The 16,349-nt window shown below is 27.6% G+C and overlaps 2 protein-coding genes across 4 annotated transcripts; both read right to left on the bottom strand.

The window, feature by feature from the left end:
- Positions 1 to 126: 126 nt before the first annotated feature.
- LOC124847958 (S-adenosyl-L-methionine-dependent methyltransferases superfamily protein) lies at positions 127 to 2,322 on the bottom strand. The gene is made up of 9 exons (XM_088113963.1): positions 2,113 to 2,322; positions 1,966 to 2,027; positions 1,778 to 1,829; positions 1,501 to 1,615; positions 1,297 to 1,391; positions 781 to 887; positions 579 to 693; positions 459 to 503; positions 127 to 342 (listed from the first exon to the last, which is right to left on the bottom strand). Exons 1-9 carry the CDS (start codon positions 2,233 to 2,235, stop codon positions 271 to 273), a joined length of 786 nt encoding a protein of 261 aa, XP_087970089.1. The 5' UTR covers positions 2,236 to 2,322; the 3' UTR covers positions 127 to 270.
- A 5,213-nt stretch (positions 2,323 to 7,535) lies between these two features.
- Positions 7,536 to 13,060, bottom strand: LOC124848411 (uncharacterized). Of its 3 annotated transcripts, none has more exons than XR_015785836.1 (7): positions 12,587 to 13,060; positions 11,905 to 11,941; positions 10,206 to 10,442; positions 10,067 to 10,114; positions 8,859 to 9,307; positions 8,597 to 8,764; positions 7,536 to 7,907 (listed from the first exon to the last, which is right to left on the bottom strand). XR_015785836.1 is itself a non-coding variant. In XM_088112375.1 (6 exons), exons 1-6 carry the CDS (start codon positions 12,883 to 12,885, stop codon positions 8,692 to 8,694), a joined length of 1,143 nt encoding a protein of 380 aa, XP_087968501.1. In that variant the 5' UTR covers positions 12,886 to 13,060; the 3' UTR covers positions 8,367 to 8,691. The 3 variants fall into 3 exon arrangements, 1 of the variants encoding a protein (XP_087968501.1); XR_015785837.1 differs by having other exon boundaries at positions 7,536 to 7,878; XM_088112375.1 differs by lacking the exon at positions 7,536 to 7,907 and having other exon boundaries at positions 8,367 to 8,764.
- Between the last annotated feature and the right edge of the window lie 3,289 nt (positions 13,061 to 16,349).

The raw sequence follows: 16,349 nt of genomic DNA, 5'->3' as shown, positions 1-16,349 counted from the left end.
AATATTCTTTTGCCTAAGTAATAACCGTTTAAATTACAATTTGATACTATACATACCAATATATTTACAAACTATAATTATTTTTAACAAATAACTAATTTATACATTTATTCATACAAATATAAGTTGGAAAATTGTAATAATAATTGTTTATTACGTTTAAAATTATAAAAAATGGTACAGTATGCTAAAATTAAAAAAGATGAACGATTTAACTGATACAGATAACATTTGAGTACAGAGAAAAGGAAAAAAATAAATGTTATAACATCATCTACGCTTATACAAACAAGGTTTAAGTGTTGGCCATTCAATCTCCTTCCTCTTAGAAATTTGCTTATCCTACACACATAACAGTAAGATGAATCAGTAGAGATGATTATATCCTGCAAATATATAAAGAACAAAAGAGAAAAAAAAAATGAAATCATATATATTCACTGCAATTTGCTGCATACCTTTTTTGTAAAGTAAAACAAAATAAACATTTTATTTGAGAAGTCCTGCATGGGTGTAAACACCAGTTAGCAAAACTCAAATCCAAGTTAATTACAGTAACGAAATGAACATATCCACACCTTCTTTACAGATTTGAAACCTAGCTCAGAAATAGCATTTGAAAACTTTTCAGGGTCTGCTCCTCCAGTATTTGGATCAAACCTACTCTTAACTTCTGCTATCAAAAGCCAGCCACTGTTAAAGAAAACTATACAAGTCAGATTCTCAGTAGGGATACAATGTCCACCAAGAGAAGTTAAGATCATGCAAAAGGAAACAAACCCTGGCTTTAGCACCCTATTTGATTCTTCAATGTAACTTTGGTAGTTGGTTCCCATCAATGAAAGACAGAACACAGCAACGTTAACAGATGAGGAGGCAAGGGGAGTCTGCCAATATTTCACAGAAGCACTTGTAAGTAATCTGGTTTATAACCTTCAAACAAGTGCTTTGAGTTGAGACAGTTCTCAGTTTAGGACTCTACTTCGTTTATTTTGAAACTAACAAAAAATGCAAACCTGAAGCCTGACCAGTTGCATTTGCTTTGCAATGTTACCAGTAATAATAGCATATCATAATATTCATATCAATAAAAATATTCATGATCACATAATGTTTATTTTCCAAATACATGAAACATTACACTTTTGTGAAATGAATGCCAAAAACTGACCAATCATAAACTGACTTTTCACATATTATGATGAATAATGACAAGGATGGATGACAAATAAAATTACTACTGATGCTCTAAAAGTAACTTCCAATGTGCACAGGCTTACAAGAAGGAAAACATACATTTGCCATGTCACAAGCAATTACATTTGGATCACTAGAGACAAGATCCAGAGAGAAGACTTTATTCTTCAAAGTTTTAGCAATGAGTGCTTCCCCTGGAATAGAAACATGAAGGCACTAAAAATGAGCAAAAGAACTTAGGCATTAGGCATTAGGCATCATGTAAAAGTGAAAATTTGCAATAGGATCAGAGTAACTTCTCACCACAACCAAAATCAGCAATAACAAAAGAAGGGCTCTGTTTTTTCAGCCACTTGATAATTACATTAACCGGCTGTTCAGGCCAATTTGACATCTGCGATTTGTATCCTGCATGATACTAGCCAGATAAATGAAAGACAAATTGAGACAGACAATAAGAATGGAGATAGAAACCACTAAAATCCATGCCAGAAAAATCGAAACAAAATTTGGTTCAATCACACAAGAAATCATGAGTTCCTTTTTATATCTAAAGAATGTGAGTTAAAAGAACCCTTACCATGTCAAATAACGATGGTTCTTCCTTGAAATAATCTAGAGCCTCCTTTCCACTGAAAAGACATGACACAAACCAATGAAGAAAATAAAACAGGCGAACAGACAACATATAACAGAAAATCTAAGTTTGAGGTGCAGAAACCAATGAAGAAAATAAAACAGGCGAACAGACAACACAACATAACATACGTGCAAGTGTAGAGCTTCTCGTTGATCATCCTGAAATGCCCACCAGACAACCTCGCTCGCATCTGCGACAAACAAACCATTCCCATCAAATCAAGAAAAAAAAACATAAATTTACAAATAAAAGGTTGTGTTTTGATTATGCAGTACCTTTTCCAGAAAGGTGGAGGGTTCCTTCAACTTTGTGCGCTTCGCAGAAGGGGAAGGAATAGCCTGTTGTTCCTCCTTACCCTTTTTCCCTCCTCGTCTCTTTCGTTTCTTATTCTCACCCATTGCTTAGATTTTGATTTAGCTCTGCAAATCCTTTTTCTGTCACTTTTTCTCTGCTTATCAAACTGGTGCTAGGGTTCTTTGATTGAAAATAAAAATTTACTATCTTTTATTAAAAATAAAAGTTCCTTGATTTATCATTATCAAATTTGTTTTTTTTTTCACTTAATTTTGTTAACGGATATATATATTTACTGTAAAAATGAATTATATCATGCATCTTCTTCAAAATTTACTTTTTTATCTATATCTTAACAATTTTTAATTCATAAAAATATAATATAATGGAAAACATTTATAATAAATGTATCTGCAATTAAATTAATGAATTAAACCTTTTAAATAAAACCGATATTGATTTTATGAATTTTATAATTTTTATATCACAACTTTGTAACAATCTATTAAAAAAAAACTAAAATCAGGTTAAACATTAATCGACTAAATAAATCAATAAGTCTTTGAAATATATCTTTATTCATATATTATTGAACTAAAATTATAATATTTTTAAAATAATATATATATATATATATATGGAGTTTTCTAATACATTGTAGGCTTGTTTTTAGTTGGTACGTTTTGTAAATGTGTACTGGATTTTAGTTTTAGTAGACAAAAACACCTTTGTATATTATGAATTCTAAGTTTTAAGGTTCAGGGTATGTAGTTCCAATTGAAAAAATCAGAAACAGTTGCCGTTAAAGAATCTTACAAAAAATTATATGATTTTATAATGAGTTTTCATTTTATAAATTTTGTCTTATCTAATTTTATCAAATTTTCACAAGCATAAAGGAATTGGTAATTGACCTGAAAAAAATCAGAAATACTCGTTGTTAAACAATTTCTTACAAAAAATGATTTTATAATGAGTTTTCATATTATAATTTTTGTCTTATCTAATTTTATATAATTTTTACAAGCATAATGACATCAAAAAGGAATTGATAATTGGCCTGGAAAAAATAAAAAAACATTCGTATTTAAACAATTTCTTTCAAAAAATGATTTTATAATGAGTTTTCATTTTATAATTTTTGTCGTATAAAATTTTATTTAATTTTCACAAACATAATGACATATTGATAATTGGCCGGGAGGGTTGAGAGGTTAGTGAAGATGGTGAAATTGAGGTGAATATGTCAATGACTCAACTCTTTACAAAAGCAAATTGTTTAAAGGCAAGTGTTTCTGATTTTTTCAATTGGGGCTACAGTAGGGATGACAGAGAAAAGGTTGGAGTGAGAGAGATGAAAGAGAAATGGTTGAGAGGAATGAGAGAGGTGAGTAAGGGTTTGGAGTTTTTTTTTTTAGTTTTGAGAATGAAAATCATTAAAATACCCTTAACATTAAAACTTAGAATCCATGATATATATATATATATATATATATATATATATATATATATATATATATATACATATATACATATATATATATACATATATACATATATACATATATATATACATATATACATATATACATATATATATACATATATACATATATATATATATATACATATATATATATGTATATATATATATGTATATATATATATGTATATATATACATATATACATATATATATACACGTGTGTGGCTTACATAACAAAATATGTTTGTTCATTTGTTTTTCACTTTAATAACAAAATAAAATAATTGATGTTGATGTTGATTTTTGATTGGAAGGTTGTGTGATTGTTATTAAATTTCTTTTTAAATTTTAGAATTAGTAGTTTATCTATAGAGAGGTTTGATATTTTGACTATTAAGTTGTCCGAAAATATTTTTCAGAAGAGAAAACCCGTTACTAGGGGATTCCGGAAGGGATAAGTCATTGTCCAAAAAATCGATTCCTGAAGTCTTTTTAAAAATAATTCTAAAAACATATTTTCCGCTGAAAACAATATTTTGGACTATACTTTTCACCTCTTTGCACATAACCAAAGTCAAAACACATCAAAAAATGAAACTCCTACACATCGTACTAAATGATTTAACAGGAACAAGTTATTGAAGAGAGTTATAAACACAGAAATTGTTGTTGTTGACTATGTTCCCTTATTCAGAAAAGAGACCAATGTTCGCTCCCTTTCGAATGTGTCATATTGATAAGCATATTTTCATTTCATTTTTATAAAAAGAAAAATATTCTAACAAATTACTCATCTTCTAGATTTGAGCAAATTGTAGAATATTAAGCACTTTCCAAGAAAAACCGCATAGATATATATCACATCATGTAAGTTTATTTTAAACAATACACATCTCCAACTTGTTTGGTCAATATGAACATGATGTTATCATTCTCATTTATCATTTGCCGCATAAGTGAAATTAAGAAAAACAAAACACACTGAATTTCAAATTTGGAATTTAAACTGAATAAATTAGGCTCATAGTTTAACTTAATAACTTCTACTTTTTTTTCATTTTTATGATTTTATCAAAATTGTATAAACTAAATGTTTTGCAACTATTTGTGGGTTGATGCTAACGTCCTTTTCGTGGGGGTTTTTTGTTGGTTTTTTGTAGTTTTGAAATTATTGTAGACTTTAATTTTTTACAAATTTAATAACAATCAAAAGAAAAAAAGATATAACACAGTCCTCTAATAAAAAATCAACATCATCAATTATTTTATTATTAAAGTGGAAAACAAATGGACGAACAGTGCAAGAACAACAAATTGCGTTGTTGTGGATTGGTGTGTAGATGTGAGAGAGGGCGGAGATGAGAGAGAAACAAATTAAATAAGCAAGGAAGGTGAATTAGGGTTATGTGAGTATTTCTGATTTTTTCGTTTAGAGCTATGGTAAGAATGATATAGAGAATGTTGGAATGAGAGAGATGAAAGAGAAAGGGTTGAGAGAAATAAGGAATGAGAGAGAGGTGAGTAAGGGTTTAGGGTTTCTTGTTTTTTTTGTGAACAAACCCATATATATATATATATATATATATATATATATATATATATATATATATATATATATATTCTTATTAAAGTCTTTCATACATATATTCTAAAGACCTAATGTGAGTGAGTGACTCCAAGCACAGTATAAGCTATGGTAAAAGGGTAATGTGACCAATGGTATCAAAGACACATCTTCCTCGCGATGGGTAGCTCCATGTATGAAAGTTGCTAATTTTTTTTATCAACCATCTCCCATGAAGATTTTGAATCATTCTTGCAAACCATGTGACCATCATTCCATGCTTTCTTAATTCCATAAAATAAAATAAAGTTACAAGGCAATATATATTCTACATGGTGTAAAATTAAAAGTCTTTTAATTTATTTTTCTTTGATAAGAATTAGACAATATTATTTTAGTTAACCAAATCCACATTTTTAAGTATTTAATATCAGGTTGATAATTTTGTGGGATAAGTAGGATCTTTATTGGATTTAAGTAAATAAAAATGCTTGTTTGTAAAATAGAAATTAATTTTATTGTAATTTTTAGAATTATTCTTCCTTTTATTATATTTTCTTTTACTTATAAAATTGGTATAAATAACAATTTTATTTGTATTTGAGTTAAGATCATACAATTAAAGGATGTTTATCATGAAAATACAAGTTCTTGCTATCTTCAAGTGACACTTTCCTTCTTCCATCTTACGTAAATCTCCTCCATTTTGTTTACTTAGTTTTTGTTATCTTCTATTCCACTTCTTCTAAATTCTTTGTTTATGCCAATCTTTACCTATATTCTTCAAATTCTTTATTTTATTTACATAAGCATGTTTTTCTTTTGGATGCAAACCTTCATTCTTATATAATCCACTTGGATTAATTCATGTTTAGTGGTAACCATCTTAAAGTGTGTCTTCCATTTCAAATCCTAAGAAAAGTTCAGGAATTTTTTTCTAAACATATTTTCAAATTAAAACACAAGAAGATCTTTATCATTTTCACAACTCATATAGGGTGTTGTACCAATTCTCCAGTGGTATTTTACTTTTGTGAAAAACGTGTTGTTAAAAGGACTTCTCCCTAAAGATTATCAATTTTGTCCAAAATGAATAAATTTTATTTTTGAAAATAAGTGATAATTAAAAAATTAAATTTAAAAAATATTTTAAATAATAATAGCAAATTTCAATGAAAAAGGTAAAAAACTAAATAATGATAAGAGAAAAAAAAGAAAGGAAAACATAGCGTTCATTTTTACAATATTTTTAGGTCTAATTCATGATTTTAACACCACTCATTTTCATTTTTATACACCCTATTTTGTTTTACTACTAGAAATGGTTCAACCCGTTTTTCTTAACATTCACACTCTTTACTTTTATTCTTCACAACTTTTAGAATTTTGGGCCGGTTGTTATATTCTCACATCTATATTTTCTTTAAATATTTCACTTTGCATCTTTTCACATTTCTCCTGTACTTTCACATCCTAAAAATAATAATTTTCAATGAATTTTGAAATTTTAAAAATTCATTAAAATTTTCAAAAAATCCTTTAATAAATTTTAAAATAAGTTGAAGAAAAAAATCTTCCAACAAATTTTAAAATCCATTAAAAAAAATCATTCAACATATTTCAAAATTTTGTTAAAAGATTTTTTAAAAACTTTAACAAATTTCAAAATCTTAAAATATTTTTTAACAAATTTAAAAATTTGTTAAATTCTTTTTTCAACATATTTTAAAATTCATTAAAGAAAAAAAATATAATGTAGGATTTTTGAAATGTAAAGGATAGTTTTAAATTTTATAAAAATGTGGAAAGGTGTAGAAAGAAACATTCATTTTCCTTTTGCATCTCTCACAAATCCTCTTGACCGCCATGATTTAAAAATTTCACATTTTTTTTATTAGACCGATGTAAAATACATGTTCTATCTATATCTTTCTATATCTTTAAAAGATTCATTTTGAGAGAAGAGTTGTTTTTCATAGGTGAACAATATTAGTCGAATATATATGTTAATATACTGATTAGGAATCTAACAACATCTAGACGAATTTATCAATATATTAATTAAATTAATCTAACAATATATATTAAATCAATTTATTTTTTAACAAATTTATTCTACATATTTTTTTATATATTTTATTTTTAAAAAATATATTTTATATTTACACATTTTTATTTTTTATATTTTTACAAAATCTATTATTTATATATCTTTACGTAAATATTAACTTTCTAAACCTACAAATTATTTTTCAAGTTTATTGTATTCAAAACTTAATTATAAACTTAAATATTTACTATCTATTTCCTTAATCTCTAAATTTTTTAATAAATACATAAAATATAACTAATTCGTAAATGCAAAACACTTTTCATCATTATCGTAATGAAAAACATAAAACAACGAAATTAAAGGCCACTCCAAAGTGTTCAAGTCAGGTAAATACAAGCTTTGTTGGAGAAACCAACTTTATACCGATTGAAATAGACACAACTTTCATGCCCCTCACTGTCTCTCTTCTTTGTCCTCATCGCCAAAGGCAAAACCAGAACAAGAACATGTAGTTGTAGTATGTATGTCAGTCCTCAAATCAGTATACGAACAAAGGTAAATAGTACCATCTGCTAGTTTTCTCAGTTCATTTATTGACTCTTGAGTTGATATAAAAAACGGGTCATCTTTGTTGACTCCTGGCAGCTGAGGATATATCATAGATTTGTATTACACTGTGTGAATGGAAATGAGGATTCTTAGTGCTTCACCAAACCAAAGTGGCAACATCTTTGAGCGTGTGCATTAATATTAAATATTCTATAGAGATAAAACATCATAGTGCTTGACCAGTGCAGGTGTCACGGATTGAGATTATTAACATTTTTAATTTGTAGACTTAGCTGATAAACATATTCCTTCCTTATGACAAACAGCATTATGTTTGGATTAGCTTTATTTTTTTTTTCTTATGATAGAAAAAACCTTTTGGATATAACATATGATTTGAAAATTTTCTTTAAACAAAACCAACCTGATAAACACAATTTCCCTAAACTAAAACACCTGGGTAGAACATCCCCCTGCTATAAGATTTTGATGATCCCCCATATGGGCCTTCGGTTGGTCAGACAGCCAAAATCATCGTGGTAAACTACAAAGACTAAAATGGTGGCAAGCTTAACAAGTTCATAGAGCCATAAACCAATAATAGAATCAAACTCAATGCATCTATGTTAGCATGTCCACAAAGGTTAGATTATTAAGTTGAACTCGAAGGTGATTTTTGGGCTACAATCTCTACTTGGTTAAATTACTTTCCTATCAATCAGACACAATGAAACATTTACCTAACCCCAGACAACCCACCAACCAATCATATATATATTGGGAAGAGAAAAAGTTAAAGGCCAGGGTTGGCTACCTCTTTCCAAGGCAAGGGCACGGACCTTGGCAAAGGCAACCAATGAAATAATTAATGAGAAAAATACAAGCTATGCATACGCTCCACCATCTTCTTTATGCATGAGTGGCTGTGGGCCTGAAACAATCGATGTTGCACAATCCAACAGATCTCACCATCTCCCCAAAGCTGCAACCACAAAACAGAAAAGTGAGGTCAAAAAACATCATCAAATGCATCATTTTAATACACTAAAATACACTGAACAAGGTTTGTATCTGACCGGTCAATACTATTTCTAGCTTTTTCAGGTATATCTGCTCCATGATATGCCTTCTCAGGGCGATCTATACTCTTTCTTGATTTATCTCTCCTGTCTATGCTGGCTCTTGACTTCTCTTTATGGTCTGTGACTGTGCTTGCACCAGGCTTTTCTTTTTGATCAATACTCTTCAAATTCTCCCTAAGATCCATGCTCGGTCTGGATTTCTCCCGAAAATCTATGCTGTTCCTAGGTTTGTCCTGTGGATCAGGTATATGACCAGATCCTGTTTTTTGATGTAGTGACTTCTCGATGACAGTAACGAATTTCTTGAGGTGCTTTATATATTGAGGGTAAAGTTCCAAATCACAGTGATTTCCTCCTTTAATCCACAAGGGTTCATACTTTTGTTTACAATTTTCCCAAAGTTGCTTCCCATGGGAGCAATCCACTACATCATCAGCTGTTCCCTAAAATATAAAAGGCAACACAAAGAACAATCACACTCTATAAACGTAACTGAAAGTTCAAACACAAACTTTAGTTGCATCTCGTAATTCGTATGCTCACTTACAAATATAGTTGAGCAATGAAAGAAATAATCCAACCCATAAATGTTACCAAATATCTAATAAATACTGACCATATGCGTGAGTTGGTGCACTCACATCAAAGTTGAAAAAACATTCTAACCCATAAATATTTCAAAAATATCTAAATACAAAGACTGGCTGAAATACTGACCAATGACATATGATACTAGCATACTAATTGGTGCAAGAATTTCAAATACGTTGGCATATTTGAGACAGACAAGTTAATTGTGGATGGACAATGCATATAGGAAGCTCAATCAGTGATCAGCAACAACAATGGTCGAGAATCAGCAATTAAAAACCTAATTTTAGTTCATATGGTCCAATGAATTTATTAAGTGGAAATGATAAGAGCATGTACAGAAACCAAACCAAAATTATAAACACCAGAGACTAATATAAGTTAGGGAGAAGGAGGAGGAGGAAGTGACCTAGTGCACAAGGCTCCTTTTCTATTGAGGTCTGAGGAGAGTAGACGTAAGAAAAATATTCACTGACCAAAGAAGTATTTGACAAGAAACTATAGAAAAGAAGTCATATAATTACTTCAATATTGCAGCATCTTCTATATAATGATATATCTACTTTCTAACTATAAATATAAGTACCGTCAGAGATGAGAAGAATACTCACGTGAATCACAAGAACGGGACAATTCACCAAGGGAATTTTATCGATGTTCTGCATCAAAAGCAGATCAATAAAATTAAAATGGACAAAAATTGAACATTGTCGATTATGATTCACCCATTAGCATTGATAAAGGTAGAACCTTATAAATGTCAAACCAGTATGTGCGCTTCACAGGATACATGACACGAAGGCCTGATAAGATTGGACTGTGGAGAATCACAGCCCTAAGGTTTGGTAAACGAGAAGCCAAATCTATAGTTGGTCCACTACCAACAGATTGCCCATAAAGAACAATATCTTCTTCTTTTGCCCCATACTTCTCCTGCAGGCACTTATAAACAGCTTCTATATCTGCATAAGTGTTCTGCTCACTAGGCTGTCCAGAAAGAAAAAATATCAAATTGTTAACCCAAGCTACCCTGCAGGAAGCAATCTCTACCCCTGATTTCTTTCCTCCCCTTTTCCCTTTTATCTTTATTAATTTTTTTCAGTAGAAATATCTTTCTTAAATTTAAAATAAATTACTCATCTCTTCCCTAAGATTCTAAAATTATACTGCCCCTTCTCTTCCTTTAAATATACTGTCCCCCTAAGAGATGACTGAGTTAAACTTATTAATTCTTTTCAATATATTCGAACTTCTTAGAAAGAAGTGAATGATTATGAATAATAGTTCTCCTAATGACATTTGATCCTATTCGACAACTAGTTCTACAATCACAAAAATTGATGGTAGCTGTTCAAGACTATTTATTATTCATCGTATCAGGAATCGACATTAGGGGTAAAATCTCTGGAAAACTAATTACCTTAAAATGAACTCAAAATATAACAAATATTTGACTTTCAGCTGTGTATTCTAAAATAAAACGGGAAGAGAATGTAATATAAACATCTTTGAGGGAGTAGAAAACAATTTATTGTTAAGTTATTTGTAAAATCTGAGTAAAATGTTAGTAATATAAAGAATTCATTAAACAGTCATGCAAACATCAGTGATAAAAAAATAATTTACTGCATTTATTTAAATTAAAGCTTACTATAAAATTAAAATTATAGTTAATACGACGGTTACTATTTGAAGTTCAAATGAAATACAGGTGCGTTTGGATAGCAATTGGTAGCCCCAAACGAACTTTAATCTTCCATCGTACGTTACGTCAACCATATTTAACATTTCCTTTTTCTCCATCCAGTTAGAAGCAAAAAGAAAAATTCAGCCCAAACTTTAATTTAATTAAACGTTACAATGAGTTGTTTTCTCTTAACTCCCAGTCAGTTCAACTCATGTCAACTTTCTGGCTAGTATCTAACACACACTAAGGAATATAGTACTTTTAAAATTCTTAAAATCTGCCTCAAAAAATATTCTTATATTATAAATAAAGATACACAACTCGGAAAGTAATACTCTGACTCTCAGGTGAGATATTTTCAATATTTTTTCTTTCGAATGCCAGCACCTAAACAAAAAAATAATCTTTCAGTCATCTCAACCTACTTTCCTTTTTTTCTCCCATACAAGAGTCCTCTTCTTTTATTTTATTAACATTAATTTTTAACTTACATATGCCTATTTCTAAATTAATTTTCAATACTTTTTAAATAAAAGTACCAACAGTGAAAAATATACTTATATCACAGTTTAAAATTAAATTAGATATTCTAAATTTAAAATATAGTTTTATATATTTAAGAGTAATCACTAGAATTATATTATTAAAATGTTTATTTATTTTGAATTTTATTTATACAAAAAAAAATGTATCTCATATTCACTACTAATATACGTGATAAACTTACTAATATAAATAGATAATAAAAGTATACATACATACCTTCCCAGATGACTGTCCATATCCAGAATAGTCATAACTACATAGAGGAAAACAACCATCTTTTCAGAAATTTCTATAGGTTTCCAGTCAGGCGCACAAATAGAACAAAAAGAAAATCCCATTTCAGCCTCTCTAAAATGAGGAATGGGTGTTGTAGTCTAAAATTCAATCCTTAAAAAAGAAAATTAGGTCCCCAAATACAATTAATCAAAGGTATAACTCGACCAACAAATACTATTTCAAGAAAGCATGTGATAAATTCTATTTCTCAGGAAAATTAAGAAAACTATGTTATCTCTCTAACAATACAATACCTAATTTTTCCATTTAAGAAACTATTCGGTCTTTTTGCCAATTTAGTGAAAGAACAAATTTGAATAATTCAAAGACCGAACTTTAAACATAAAAAGTAGAAGTTATTTCCGCCTCCCCCGACAGCCCCCCCTCCAAAACTAGCTTCAGTTTCCTTAAACAAAATTTCATTCCAAACATGTGGATGGAAAAAATAAACTTGAATTGTTTGCACTGAAGATGTAAGTAAGGAACAAAAAAAAAAATCTAAAATGATAAACATAATCTAAATATGGAAACAAATTCACACCAACAAATAACCAAAATAGCATTATAATTGAATGAACAAATGGGTAAAAGAAAAAAAAAATGAGAGGTTTGAGAAAGTAACCCCATGAGGTTAACTCGGAGGTGAAGACTCAGCTCGCTGAACAACTCGTACATCTGACCCAGATCAGCGGCGTTACCGTGCGAGTAAAGCAAAGTCAACGAAGCCGTCGGGTTCTTAATATACAAAGCCACAACACTGTTTCCTCTCTCAGTCCGAACCTTCAAAACGTCGACGTTTTCCCTCGTTGCCACCTCCACCATCTTCGCCTTCCCATCAGTCTCCTCCGTCACAGTGTACGACGGCGGATCCGGCGGAAAGAATGCAAACTTGGCCGCCATGGAGGAGGTCACAGCTCCCATTGAAACACAGAAAAAGTAAATAAAGAGAATATTTTAAAAATAAGAAAGTAAAATTGAAGATTAAATGTTAGGCTAATTTTGAAAGACTGAAACAACGGAAGGTTCTGGAGTGAATGGAGGTGATTATATTCATGTGGTGAGCTAGGGAGTGTTTGGTTGGAGAGACAAACACAAAAGGAAAGTAGCCATTTAACGTTTTATTTTAGGGTTTTTCTTTTTGAATAATCACTCACTTTTCTTCTTATAAAAAATTAATTCATTATTACTTAAATTTCTTAAAAGTATCAAAACTCAAAAACACTTTTTCTTCTTTAGTTACATGTTAACAACGTAAGAATTAAATATTTCTCTTCTATTTTAAATTAACCTTAGTTAAATTTTGATATATTTGATTATTTTGAATTTATTTTTTTATTAGACTTGTTAGTTTATTAAATATTTAAATATTTTATACTTTTAATTAATTTTTTGTTTAATTTCCTTTCATAAAGTAGGTGAGATAAGTGTTATTTTATTATGATATTTTATCTTTGTTTTCATGTATTAATTGATGAAATTGATGAAACTCATCTTAATTGATGAGATTATTCTTATTATTTAATACTTTTTAGGTGAAAACTATAAAGAATATTCAACATTTTATGTTAATAGAATATTATTTTATAGGGTTAAATTCATCTTTATCACATTTTAGTTTCAAAATTTATAAAATAAATGAATTAAAAATTTTAATTTAACTATATTATTTTTTTCTCATGTTAAAGGTATATTAAATTAATATTTAACATAAAACGTATTCAACCTGAAAAACAAATCAAAAGCTAATTTAAAACGTAATTTGATGTATTATAAAAATTTAATTCATTTAGATTAGAAAGATATATCTAAATTATATGAAAATTTGGAAAAGAGACAAATTTATCAAAATTTAAGACACATTTAATTCTATTTTATATTAATACAAAACATCATATTTTATAATATATGAAAAATTATTTGGAAAACTTAATATATTTTTTTATAAAATTTTAAAAATTTGATTAAAAATATCTAAATTTATTATAAATTGAATTAAATATATTATATTTTTGAACAAGAAAATTGTGAGTAATTTAAAAAAGAAAAGTCCAGTTCAAAATTAATTAATATTAAAATAAAATTATTATAAAACTTTGTGTACAGATTAATGTTATCTTCTAGAAAATGTTATATCACTTTTTTTTTCTTTTTTACTTCCTAAATATATTCATAAAAATGCATTAAATGTAATTTCAGCATTTCAGAATTAAAAAAACATAACGTACTTTCTAATATTCAGAAATTCATATTTAAGTTCCTTAAACTAGTTACTAATTGGCATTCCTAATTTAACATCAAGTCATAAATTTGTGTATTAAAATAGCAGTAAGTTAGTTACTGCTTTTAAGAAATAAAGTCACAATAAATACAGAGTTTGATCTTAATCAAATAAACTTTGACCAGAATTTAATTATGGTTTGACCGAATCTAAGGTGAAAATTTGAAATGCTTGTCCATAAATAATGTTTCCCATAATAAAAATATGAAAAGTAATAGAGTTTGGCAATAATATGATGATGAATATTAAAAGCTAAAATGATAGATAAAACAATATTAAAGTTAATATATATATATATATATATATATATATATATATATATTATATAAAGATTTTGATGTTGAATGCGAGCTGTATTCAGGGTAACGTCGATTTTGAGGAGGGAGGGATTTCTGGCACTGATGAAGAAGCTGGCACGTGAGAAAGGAGGGAATGATTGGGTGGAATGGCGATGTTTCAGAGATTAATGACCATAGTTCTTCTATGTTGGCCACGTGTCCATTTTTGAATTTGGTTGTTTTCGAAAGTTGATTCGAATAAAAGATTCTACAGCTTTTGCTTAAATCATTACTACCTGTTAACCATCATCTTCATATTATGACTTAACACATAACTTTAGTTTTTTTTCTTCTTATCTATGAATACAAATTTAGTTAGTAATTTAATTTCTCTTTTTTTAAAATTTTTATTTTTTTATTTATGTATTTAATATATATATATATATATATATATATATATATATAATATATTGTGTTGGGATTGAAACTGGTGAGTCAATTCAATTCGTTATAAGTTTGACTCAAGTTGGGTTTAAAGAAAATATAATTTTTTATGCAGTTAGTTTTCAACTCGACTCACTTGGTTAAATCCGTGGTAAGTTGAGAAAAATATTAGAAAGGAATATTATAGATTTATTTATTCAAAACTCTAATATTATAAATGGATAAGTGATACAAAAATTATTAATATTAAAAACTTATTTTATACATATTTTTATATTATGCTTGAATTATATGATATTTTTGTTTTTATTTAAAATTATTTTTGAAATTTAAAATTATTTCAGTGTGACATTTATTTAGATTTAAATTAAAAAGTTATATTTTTTTATTTTAAAATAAATTTAAATGAGTTAATGAGCTTTAGTTATATATATATATATATATATATATATATATATAAATATATATATATATATATAAATATATATATATATAATATATATATATATATATATATATATATATATATATATATTATATATATATATATAACTTTTATTTTAAATTAAAAAGAATAGCTTTCTCATTTAAAATAAAAGTTTTAAAAATGATATCCGGTATTGTTTTATATTACTTTGTATGTAAGTTAATTTAAGCTTTTTATTTTTCTTTAAGAAGTTTATCAAATGGGAAATTTTTTTTTATTTTTACATATGTTCGCTTCCAGAAAAAAAAATTATACATATGTAAATATATACAACATTTCCAATATTTATTGTTTTACTTTATAAAGAATAAAAATAATAATAAATAGTATGTATACAAATTAACTAGTAATTTGTATTGCCCAAATTAAAAGACAATGTATATAACTGTACAGTTTTATGAGTGATTGAACCAAAATAAAATTAGTAATTATCTTTTGAAAAAAATAGTTAATGTTATCTCTAAAGTGGTGTTTTTACAATTATTCATCGGTGGTTTTTTCGTATTTTTTAATGCAGGCATTATTGTGTATAAAAATATAGTTTTGTTAAGATTATTATCATTTACTTATAAAATATAAAATAGAATGAAATGTCAAAGCTAAATAAAATTAAAATATTAAGCTATGGAAATACAACTTATAAAAAAGAAGCTAGTCAATAACACATAAATTTTGACAGCAGCATCAAAATCATGCTAGGATAATTTATAACATACATTTTTTTCTCTAAAATTTCTCTTACTTGTAATTATATTTCTAAGTATAAGACACACAAAATATTTTTTCTTAAAATGTTTTATTTAATTTTTATTTTTAGTATCTTTTATATTGAATAAAGACAAAAGGATAAATTAAAATATATTTAAAAAATTATTTCCATAATTTTTTTAGTTATAAA

This window comes from Vigna umbellata, chromosome 4, assembly GCF_029865625.1.
Source record: "Vigna umbellata cultivar VRB3 chromosome 4, Vumbellata_1.0, whole genome shotgun sequence".
NCBI classification, from domain to species: domain Eukaryota; kingdom Viridiplantae; phylum Streptophyta; class Magnoliopsida; order Fabales; family Fabaceae; genus Vigna; species Vigna umbellata.
Note: the sequence above shows the minus strand (reverse complement) of the source record. Positions and strands in the feature narration are given on the sequence as shown.